Source organism: Bufo gargarizans, chromosome 5 (genome assembly GCF_014858855.1).
Source record: "Bufo gargarizans isolate SCDJY-AF-19 chromosome 5, ASM1485885v1, whole genome shotgun sequence".
NCBI classification, from domain to species: Eukaryota; Metazoa; Chordata; class Amphibia; order Anura; family Bufonidae; genus Bufo; species Bufo gargarizans.
This window is the reverse complement of record NC_058084.1, coordinates 3,162,746-3,174,846: the sequence shown is the minus strand read 5'-3', so window position 1 is coordinate 3,174,846 and position 12,101 is coordinate 3,162,746. Positions and strand designations below refer to the sequence as shown.

General features: G+C 51.2%; 1 protein-coding gene across 1 annotated transcript in view; it reads right to left on the bottom strand.

Moving 5' to 3' along the window:
- Positions 1 to 12,101, bottom strand: part of FBXL6 (F-box and leucine rich repeat protein 6) — a 38,966-nt gene that overhangs the window by 14,960 nt on the left and 11,905 nt on the right. The window contains exon 2 of the mRNA XM_044292790.1: positions 10,894 to 11,192. Coding sequence (XP_044148725.1) covers positions 10,894 to 11,192 — 299 coding nt within the window. The remainder of the gene's footprint in view (positions 1 to 10,893; positions 11,193 to 12,101) is intronic.

Here is a 12,101-nt window from a genome sequence, read left to right as displayed (position 1 = left end):
ACGGTATACTGTACGGGGGCCACAAGGAGACGGTATACTGTACGGGGGCCACAAGGAGACGGTATACTGTACGGGGGCCACAAGGAGACGGTATACTGTACGGGGGCCACAAGGAGACGGTATACTGTACGGGGGCCACAAGGAGACGGTATACTGTACGGGGGCCACAAGGAGACGGTATACTGTACGGGGGCCACAAGGAGACGGTATACTGTACGGGGGCCACAAGGAGACGGTATACTGTACGGGGGCCACAAGGAGACGGTATACTGTACGGGGGCCACAAGGAGGCTTTATACTGTACGGGGGCCACAAGGAGACGGTATACTGTACGGGGGCCACAAGGAGACGGTATACTGTACGGGGGCCACAAGGAGACGGTATACTGTACGGGGGCCCCCAATATAACAATGTCTTGTGGCCACCATACAGTAATGTCTTCTTGTTGGTCGTGTCTTGTATGAGGGAAGGGCTCATGACTCCCGGCCCGCTGGCTGCTATTTCAATGTGCAGTAGTGCGGTGCAGCTTACAGGCACGAGTGGGCCGAGCCAGGCACGAGTGGGCCGAGCCAGGCACGAGTGGGCCGAGCCAGGCACGAGCGGGCCGAGCCAGGCACGAGCGGGCCGAGCCAGGCACGAGCGGCCCGAGCCAGGCACGAGCGGGCCGAGCCAGGCACGAGCGGGCCGAGCCAGGCACGAGCGGGCCGAGCCAGGCACGAGCGGGCCGAGCCAGGCACGAGCGGGCCGAGCCAGGCACGAGCGGCCCGAGCCAGGCACGAGCGGGCCGAGCCAGGCACGAGCGGCCCGAGCCAGGCACGAGAGGGCCGAGCCAGGCACGAGCGGGCCGAGCCAGGCACGAGAGGGCCGAGCCAGGCACGAGCGGGCCGAGCCAGGCACGAGCGGGCCGAGCCAGGCACGAGCGGGCCGAGCCAGGCACGAGCGGGCCGAGCCAGGCACGAGCGGGCCGAGCCAGGCACGAGCGGGCCGAGCCAGGCACGAGCGGGCCGAGCCAGGCACGAGCGGGCCGAGCCAGGCACGAGCGGGCCGAGCCAGGCACGAGTGGCCCGAGCCAGGCACGAGTGGCCCGAGCCAGGCACGAGTGGGCAGACAGAGTCAGGCAGGGCCGCAGTAGCAGACATCCATGGTCACCGTCATAGACAGACATTACACCTTTATCCACTCCGCCCGGCTGTAATATATATTAAGGTCTCTCTCCACTCGCAGGCGAAGTTGTATTCTCTGTGGGGGTCGGACTTGGTCTCGGAGTAACTTGAGACTTTCCCGCCACGCGTTCCTGTCCTGCGCTCCAGCCTCGCTCATCATCTGATTCCAATGTTGGTGGGCGGAGACTTAAATATGGGAAGGAGGAGGAGCCGGGGGTTTGCCGATGCGGGCAGGAATTGTACTGATGGTATGCAGTCATGCAGGGGCGGGCGGCCGCAGATTTTGAAGCGGTCAGCGCACATGACCGCTTTTATGTCACAAAATACTACAGTTGTTGGAAACCGCGACATCGCCATATTGATGTTTCCTAGTACCGCTGTATTCCGCCAAGACCAGTATATCGCCTAACCCCACATGAGCCCTCACACAAGATTAACCCTTCCTGTCAGCTTGTGACGTGTTCATGGGCAGGTAAAATAAATATATTCAGGAGCAGCAACACAAACGGCTTTTGAAGAGCAGGGAATGATGTTTACGCAGCAGCTGAGCAGGGGATCGCAGATCCAAAGCGGTCCAATGGCATGTAGAAAAATAGGAAAGCCACAGCAGCGTCTCACCAAAGGTTTCTTTATTCAGGAACACTCCTCATAACAAGTCATAAAAAAGCATTTCGCAGCAACGTTTCGGCTAATGTTAGCCTTTGTCAAGCATAGCAATCACTAAAAATCACAGCCTATATATAGCTATTCATAAGTCCACCCACACCGCTAAGTAACCAATAGGATTAAAAATTTATATGCAACACACCTGTATGTGAAACCAGCATACACCGACACACTAATCAGCTGGCACAAAACATACCCATTTGAGGCCATGGGTATGTTTTGTGCCAGCTGATTAGTGTGTCGGTGTATGCTGGTTTCACATACAGGTGTGTTGCATATAAATTTTTAATCCTATTGGTTACTTAGCGGTGTGGGTGGACTTATGAATAGCTATATATAGGCTGTGATTTTTAGTGATTGCTATGCTTGACAAAGGCTAACATTAGCCGAAACGTTGCTGCGAAATGCTTTTTTATGACTTGTTATGAGGAGTGTTCCTGAATAAAGAAACCTTTGGTGAGACGCTGCTGTGTTCATGGGCAGGGTCAGCAGTCATCTCATTAGCATCAGAGGGCGGGCACACAACCACAGCTGATACCTCAATGATCAAGACAAACATCAGATCTCTCTAAACAATGACCTCTGCACATATCACAGGGCATGCCCACTACACTCTACTATAGAAGATTACAAGTAATGTACACAGCTCTGCTCCTCCCTCTCCCTGCACATATCACAGGGCATGCCCACTACACTCTACTATAGAAGATTACAAGTAATGTACACAGCTCCGCTCCTCCCCCTCCCTGCACATATCACAGAGCATGCCCACTACACTCTACTATAGAAGATTACAAGTAATGTACACAGCTCCTCTCCTCCCCGCCCTGCACATATCACAGAGCATGCCCACTACACTCTACTATAGAAGATTACAAGTAATGTACACAGCTCCGCTCCTCCCCCTCCCTGCACATATCACAGAGCATGCCCACTACACTCTACTATAGAAGATTACAAGTAATGTACACAGCTCCTCTCCTCCCCGCCCTGCACATATCACAGAGCATGCCCACTACACTCTACTATAGAAGATTACAAGTAATGTACACAGCTCCTCTCCTCCCCCTCCCTGCACATATCACAGAGCATGCCCACTACACTCTGCTATAGAAGATTACAAGTAATGTACACAGCTCCGCTCCTCCCCCTCCCTGCACATATCACAGAGCATGCCCACTACACTCTACTATAGAAGATTACAAGTAATGTACACAGCTCCGCTCCTCCCCCTCCCTGCACATATCACAGTGCATGCCCACTACACTCTACTATAGAAGATTACAAGTAATGTACACAGCTCCGCTCCTCCCCTCCCTGCACATATCACAGAGCATGCCCACTACACTCTACTATAGAAGATTACAAGTAATGTACACAGCTCCTCTCCTCCCCGCCCTGCACATATCACAGAGCATGCCCACTACACTCTACTATAGAAGATTACAAGTAATGTACACAGCTCCGCTCCTCCCCCTCCCTGCACATATCACAGAGCATGCCCACTACACTCTACTATAGAAGATTACAAGTAATGTACACAGCTCCTCTCCTCCCCGCCCTGCACATATCACAGAGCATGCCCACTACACTCTACTATAGAAGATTACAAGTAATGTACACAGCTCCTCTCCTCCCCCTCCCTGCACATATCACAGAGCATGCCCACTACACTCTGCTATAGAAGATTACAAGTAATGTACACAGCTCCGCTCCTCCCCCTCCCTGCACATATCACAGAGCATGCCCACTACACTCTACTATAGAAGATTACAAGTAATGTACACAGCTCCGCTCCTCCCCCTCCCTGCACATATCACAGAGCATGCCCACTACACTCTACTATAGAAGATTACAAGTAATGTCCACAGCTCCGCTCCTCCCCCTCCCTGCACATATCACAGAGCATGCCCACTACACTCTACTATAGAAGATTACAAGTAATGTACACAGCTCCTCTCCTCCCCGCCCTGCACATATCACAGAGCATGCCCACTACACTCTACTATAGAAGATTACAAGTAATGTACACAGCTCCGCTCCTCCCCCTCCCTGCACATATCACAGAGCATGCCCACTACACTCTACTATAGAAGATTACAAGTAATGTACACAGCTCCTCTCCTCCCCGCCCTGCACATATCACAGAGCATGCCCACTACACTCTACTATAGAAGATTACAAGTAATGTACACAGCTCCTCTCCTCCCCCTCCCTGCACATATCACAGAGCATGCCCACTACACTCTGCTATAGAAGATTACAAGTAATGTACACAGCTCCGCTCCTCCCCCTCCCTGCACATATCACAGAGCATGCCCACTACACTCTACTATAGAAGATTACAAGTAATGTACACAGCTCCGCTCCTCCCCCTCCCTGCACATATCACAGAGCATGCCCACTACACTCTACTATAGAAGATTACAAGTAATGTACACAGCTCCGCTCCTCCCCCTCCCTGCACATATCACAGAGCATGCCCACTACACTCTACTATAGAAGATTACAAGTAATGTACACAGCTCCGCTCCTCCCCCTCCCTGCACATATCACAGAGCATGCCCACTACACTCTACTATAGAAGATTACAAGTAATGTACACAGCTCCTCTCCTCCCCGCCCTGCACATATCACAGAGCATGCCCACTACACTCTACTATAGAAGATTACAAGTAATGTACACAGCTCCTCTCCTCCCCCTCCCTGCACATATCACAGAGCATGCCCACTACACTCTGCTATAGAAGATTACAAGTAATGTACACAGCTCCGCTCCTCCCCCTCCCTGCACATATCACAGAGCATGCCCACTACACTCTACTATAGAAGATTACAAGTAATGTACACAGCTCCGCTCCTCCCCCTCCCTGCACATATCACAGAGCATGCCCACTACACTCTACTATAGAAGATTACAAGTAATGTACACAGCTCTGCTCCTCCCTCTCCCTGCACATATCACAGGGCATGCCCACTACACTCTACTATAGAAGATTACAAGTAATGTACACAGCTCCGCTCCTCCCCCTCCCTGCACATATCACAGAGCATGCCCACTACACTCTACTATAGAAGATTACAAGTAATGTACACAGCTCCTCTCCTCCCCGCCCTGCACATATCACAGAGCATGCCCACTACACTCTACTATAGAAGATTACAAGTAATGTACACAGCTCCGCTCCTCCCCCTCCCTGCACATATCACAGAGCATGCCCACTACACTCTACTATAGAAGATTACAAGTAATGTACACAGCTCCTCTCCTCCCCGCCCTGCACATATCACAGAGCATGCCCACTACACTCTACTATAGAAGATTACAAGTAATGTACACAGCTCCTCTCCTCCCCCTCCCTGCACATATCACAGAGCATGCCCACTACACTCTGCTATAGAAGATTACAAGTAATGTACACAGCTCCGCTCCTCCCCCTCCCTGCACATATCACAGAGCATGCCCACTACACTCTACTATAGAAGATTACAAGTAATGTACACAGCTCCGCTCCTCCCCCTCCCTGCACATATCACAGAGCATGCCCACTACACTCTACTATAGAAGATTACAAGTAATGTACACAGCTCCTCTCCTCCCCCTCCCTGCACATATCACAGGGCATGCCCAATACACTCTGCTATAGAAGATTACAAGTAATGTACACAGCTCCTCTCCTCCCCCTCCCTGCACATATCACAGAGCATGCCCACTACACTCTGCTATAGAAGATTACAAGTAATGTACACAGCTCCGCTCCTCCCCCTCCCTGCACATATCACAAGGCATGCCCACTACACTCTACTATAGAAGATTACAAGTAATGTACACAGCTCCGCTCCTCCCCCTCCCTGCACATATCACAGAGCATGCCCACTACACTCTACTATAGAAGATTACAAGTAATGTACACAGCTCCGCTCCTCCCCCTCCCTGCACATATCACAAGGCATGCCCACTACACTCTACTATAGAAGATTACAAGTAATGTACACAGCTCCGCTCCTCCCCCTCCCTGCACATATCACAGAGCATGCCCACTACACTCTACTATAGAAGATTACAAGTAATGTACACAGCTCCGCTCCTCCCCCTCCCTGCACATATCACAGAGCATGCCCACTACACTCTACTATAGAAGATTACAAGTAATGTACACAGCTCCGCTCCTCCCTCTCCCTGCACATATCACAGGGCATGCCCACTACACTCTACTATAGAAGATTACAAGTAATGTACACAGCTCCGCCCCTCCCTCTCCCTGCACATATCACAGAGCATGCCCACTACACTCTGCTATAGAAGATTACAAGTAATGTACACAGCTCCGCTCCTCCCCCTCCCTGCACATATCACAGAGCATGCCCACTACACTCTACTATAGAAGATTACAAGTAATGTACACAGCTCCTCTCCTCCCCCTCCCTGCACATATCACAGGGCATGCCCAATACACTCTGCTATAGAAGATTACAAGTAATGTACACAGCTCCTCTCCTCCCCCTCCCTGCACATATCACAGAGCATGCCCACTACACTCTGCTATAGAAGATTACAAGTAATGTACACAGCTCCGCTCCTCCCCCTCCCTGCACATATCACAAGGCATGCCCACTACACTCTACTATAGAAGATTACAAGTAATGTACACAGCTCCGCTCCTCCCCCTCCCTGCACATATCACAGAGCATGCCCACTACACTCTACTATAGAAGATTACAAGTAATGTACACAGCTCCGCTCCTCCCTCTCCCTGCACATATCACAGGGCATGCCCACTACACTCTACTATAGAAGATTACAAGTAATGTACACAGCTCCGCCCCTCCCTCTCCCTGCACATATCACAGAGCATGCCCACTACACTCTGCTATAGAAGATTACAAGTAATGTACACAGCTCCGCTCCTCCCCCTCCCTGCACATATCACAGAGCATGCCCACTACACTCTACTATAGAAGATTACAAGTAATGTACACAGCTCCTCTCCTCCCCCTCCCTGCACATATCACAGGGCATGCCCAATACACTCTGCTATAGAAGATTACAAGTAATGTACACAGCTCCTCTCCTCCCCCTCCCTGCACATATCACAGAGCATGCCCACTACACTCTGCTATAGAAGATTACAAGTAATGTACACAGCTCCGCTCCTCCCCCTCCCTGCACATATCACAAGGCATGCCCACTACACTCTACTATAGAAGATTACAAGTAATGTACACAGCTCCGCTCCTCCCCCTCCCTGCACATATCACAGAGCATGCCCACTACACTCTACTATAGAAGATTACAAGTAATGTACACAGCTCCGCTCCTCCCTCTCCCTGCACATATCACAGGGCATGCCCACTACACTCTACTATAGAAGATTACAAGTAATGTACACAGCTCCGCCCCTCCCTCTCCCTGCACATATCACAGAGCATGCCCACTACACTCTGCTATAGAAAATTACAAGTAATGTACACAGCTCCGCCGCTCCCCCTCCCTGCACATATCACAGGGCATGCCCACTACACTCTGCTATAGAAGATTACAAGTAATGTACACAGCTCAGCTCCGCTCCTCCCCCTCCCTGCACATATCACAGGGCATGCCCACTACACTCTACTATAGAAGATTACAAGTAATGTACACAGCTCCTCTCCTCCCCCTCCCTGCACATATCACAGTGCTTGCCCACTTCACTCGTCTATAGAAGATTACAAGTAATGTACACAGCTCCGCTCCTCCCCCTCCCTGCACATATCACAAGGCATGCCCACTACACTCTACTATAGAAGATTACAAGTAATGTACACAGCTCCGCTCCTCCCCCTCCCTGCACATATCACAGAGCATGCCCACTACACTCTACTATAGAAGATTACAAGTAATGTACACAGCTCCGCTCCTCCCTCTCCCTGCACATATCACAGGGCATGCCCACTACACTCTACTATAGAAGATTACAAGTAATGTACACAGCTCCGCCCCTCCCTCTCCCTGCACATATCACAGAGCATGCCCACTACACTCTGCTATAGAAAATTACAAGTAATGTACACAGCTCCGCCGCTCCCCCTCCCTGCACATATCACAGGGCATGCCCACTACACTCTACTATAGAAGATTACAAGTAATGTACACAGCTCCTCTCCTCCCCCTCCCTGCACATATCACAGAGCATGCCCACTACACTCTGCTATAGAAGATTACAAGTAATGTACACAGCTCCGCTCCTCCCCCTCCCTGCACATATCACAGAGCATGCCCACTACACTCTACTATAGAAGATTACAAGTAATGTACACAGCTCCTCTCCTCCCCCTCCCTGCACATATCACAGGGCATGCCCAATACACTCTGCTATAGAAGATTACAAGTAATGTACACAGCTCCTCTCCTCCCCCTCCCTGCACATATCACAGAGCATGCCCACTACACTCTGCTATAGAAGATTACAAGTAATGTACACAGCTCCGCTCCTCCCCCTCCCTGCACATATCACAAGGCATGCCCACTACACTCTACTATAGAAGATTACAAGTAATGTACACAGCTCCGCTCCTCCCCCTCCCTGCACATATCACAGAGCATGCCCACTACACTCTACTATAGAAGATTACAAGTAATGTACACAGCTCCGCTCCTCCCTCTCCCTGCACATATCACAGGGCATGCCCACTACACTCTACTATAGAAGATTACAAGTAATGTACACAGCTCCGCCCCTCCCTCTCCCTGCACATATCACAGAGCATGCCCACTACACTCTGCTATAGAAAATTACAAGTAATGTACACAGCTCCGCCGCTCCCCCTCCCTGCACATATCACAGGGCATGCCCACTACACTCTGCTATAGAAGATTACAAGTAATGTACACAGCTCCGCCGCTCCCCCTCCCTGCACATATCACAGGGCATGCCCACTACACTCTACTATAGAAGATTACAAGTAATGTACACAGCTCTGCTCCTCCCCCTCCCTGCACATATCACAGAGCATGCCCACTACACTCTACTATAGAAGATTACAAGTAATGTACACAGCTCTGCTCCTCCCCCTCCCTGCACACATCACAGGGCATGCCCACTACATTCTACTATAGAAGATTACAAGTAATGTACACAGCTCCGCTCCTCCCCCTCCCTGCACATATCACAGAGCATGCCCACTACACTCTGCTATAGAAGATTACAAGTAATGTACACAGCTCCGCTCCTCCCCCTCCCTGCACATATCACAGGGCATGCCCACTACACTCTGCTATAGAAGATTACAAGTAATGTACACAGCTCCGCCGCTCCCCCTCCCTGCACATATCACAGAGCATGCCCACTACACTCTACTATAGAAGATTACAAGTAATGTACACAGCTCCGCTCCTCCCCCTCCCTGCACATATCACAGAGCATGCCCACTACACTCTACTATAGAAGATTACAAGTAATGTACACAGCTCCGCTCCTCCCCCTCCCTGCACATATCACAGAGCATGCCCACTACACTCTGCTATAGAAGATTACAAGTAATGTACACAGCTCCGCTCCTCCCCCTCCCTGCACATATCACAGAGCATGCCCACTACACTCTACTATAGAAGATTACAAGTAATGTACACAGCTCCGCTCCTCCCCCTCCCTGCACATATCACAGAGCATGCCCACTACACTCTACTATAGAAGATTACAAGTGATGTACACAGCTCCGCTCCTCCCCCTCCCTGCACATATCACAGAGCATGCCCACTACACTCTACTATAGAAGATTACAAGTGATGTACACAGCTCCGCTCCTCCCCCTCCCTGCACATATCACAGAGCATGCCCACTACACTCTACTATAGAAGATTACAAGTAATGTACACAGCTCCTCTCCTCCCCGCCCTGCACATATCACAGAGCATGCCCACTACACTCTACTATAGAAGATTACAAGTAATGTACACAGCTCCGCTCCTCCCCCTCCCTGCACATATCACAGAGCATGCCCACTACACTCTACTATAGAAGATTACAAGTAATGTACACAGCTCCTCTCCTCCCCGCCCTGCACATATCACAGAGCATGCCCACTACACTCTACTATAGAAGATTACAAGTGATGTACACAGCTCCGCTCCTCCCCCTCCCTGCACATATCACAGAGCATGCCCACTACACTCTACTATAGAAGATTACAAGTGATGTACACAGCTCCGCTCCTCCCCCTCCCTGCACATATCACAGAGCATGCCCACTACACTCTACTATAGAAGATTACAAGTGATGTACACAGCTCCGCTCCTCCCCCTCCCTGCACATATCACAGAGCATGCCCACTACACTCTACTATAGCAGTTTATAGATGTCTAAATCTCACCTCTCACTCCCTGCAGTGTAACCCCTACACATATCACACAGCAATACAGTTTGGCACCAGTGGCTCACCAATAGAAATGGTGCTCTCTCCAAGGGCAACACCCAGGTGGTGTGAAATATCGTCTATTAAAAGAAGAATCTGGGATAGCACCCCCAAAAATAAATATTTGTACAAAATTTACATAGAATATACATTTTCTGATAATAAACTATCAAATCTACATAATTCATCACTAAAAAAAATTATTTTAATCAATAAAAATACATCCATAAAACAAAAAAGAATATAAAAAACTCCTTTTAAAAAAGCTGGATCGGGGTAGGTCCAACCCACTTGTGTATTATATTTATATTTTTCCCACATTTTTAACACCTCATACACACATTTTTTATATGGATTCATTTCTCATATGTACTATTATTACAACATGGCGAAGGTCCGGCATTATGTGACATATGGACTTACCTGAACCTTGACCAAAGGAGGGAGTGTTTACGATCACAAGGATACAAAGAATCCAACTCCATTCCATATGTTACTTTATACTGAAGCTTTTCTCCCCCCCATAATTGACTCTTGCTATAAGGAGTTTCTCACCAGTATACTGCCCACCACTGATTTTTCCGTGCTGTGCGAGTCCTGGAGTCACCTACCTCCTGGAGGGATCCTGGGAGCCCTGAGACGAAGGTGACCCCGCCATCAGTGTGTCACTCACCTGCAGAGGGCGGGCACGGCCCCCTCACTATCTGCCACCAGCCGAAAGACCCTGTGGATGATCTCGTGCGGCATCAGGCTGCCCCACCCACTGTCTGTGGTGACTGGGGGGCTGGTGTCCTCCGCTGTGCAGACCCTCTTCACCACCGTGACGGTTTCCTCCATTTCACTGGGGATGAGCAGCAGCATGTCCTTATCTGTGTGATGGACGTAATAGTCCGGAGCGGGCGGACGGCGCTTCTTGCCTCTTTGCTTTACTCTCTTTCCTGCATGAGGTCCCTGAGTTCTGCGAGATGCCATCTGTGGAGGAGAGGAGACGAGAGGTGAGGACACCTGCCCCCTACAGGTCACAAGCCGCAGGGCAGCCCCATCACTGCAGGGCATCAGGTGCCATCTGTGGAGAGGAGACGAGAGGTGAGGACACCTGCCCCCTACAGGTCACAGGCTGCAGGGCAGCCCCATCACTGCAGGGCATCAGGTGCCCCCTATGGAGAGGAGACGAGAGGTGAGGACACCTGCCCCCTACAGGACACAGGCTGCAGGGCAGCTCCATCACTGCAGGGTATCAGGTGCCCCCTGTGGAGAGGAGACGAGAGGTGAGGACACCTGCCCCCTACAGGTCACAGGCTGCAGGGCAGCCCCATCACTGAAGGCATCAGGTGCCCCCTGTGGAGAGGAGACGAGAGGCGAGGACACCTGCCCCCTACAGGTCACAGGCTGCAGGGCAGCTCCATCACTGCAGGGTATCAGGTGACAACTGTGGAGAGGAGACGAGAGGTGAGGACACCTGCCCCCTACAGGTCACAGGCTGCAGGGCAGCTCCATCACTGCAGGGTATCAGGTGCCCCCTGTGGAGAGGAGACGAGAGGAGAGGACACCTGCCCCCTACAGGTCACAGACTGCAGGGCAGCCCCATCACTGCAGGGCATCAGGTGCCCCCTGTGGAGAGGAGAGGAGACGAGAGGACACCTGCCCCCTACAGGTCACAGGCTGCAGGGCAGCTCCATCACTGCAGGGCATCAGGTGCCCCCTGTGGAGAGGAGATGAGAGGCGAGGACACCTGCCCCCTACAGGTCACAGGCTGCAGGGCAGCTCCATCACTGCAGGGCATCAGGTGCCCCCTGTGGAGAGGAGACGAGAGGTGAGGACACCTGCCCCCTACAGGTCACAGGCCGCAGGGCAGCCCCATCACTGCAGGGCATCAGGTGC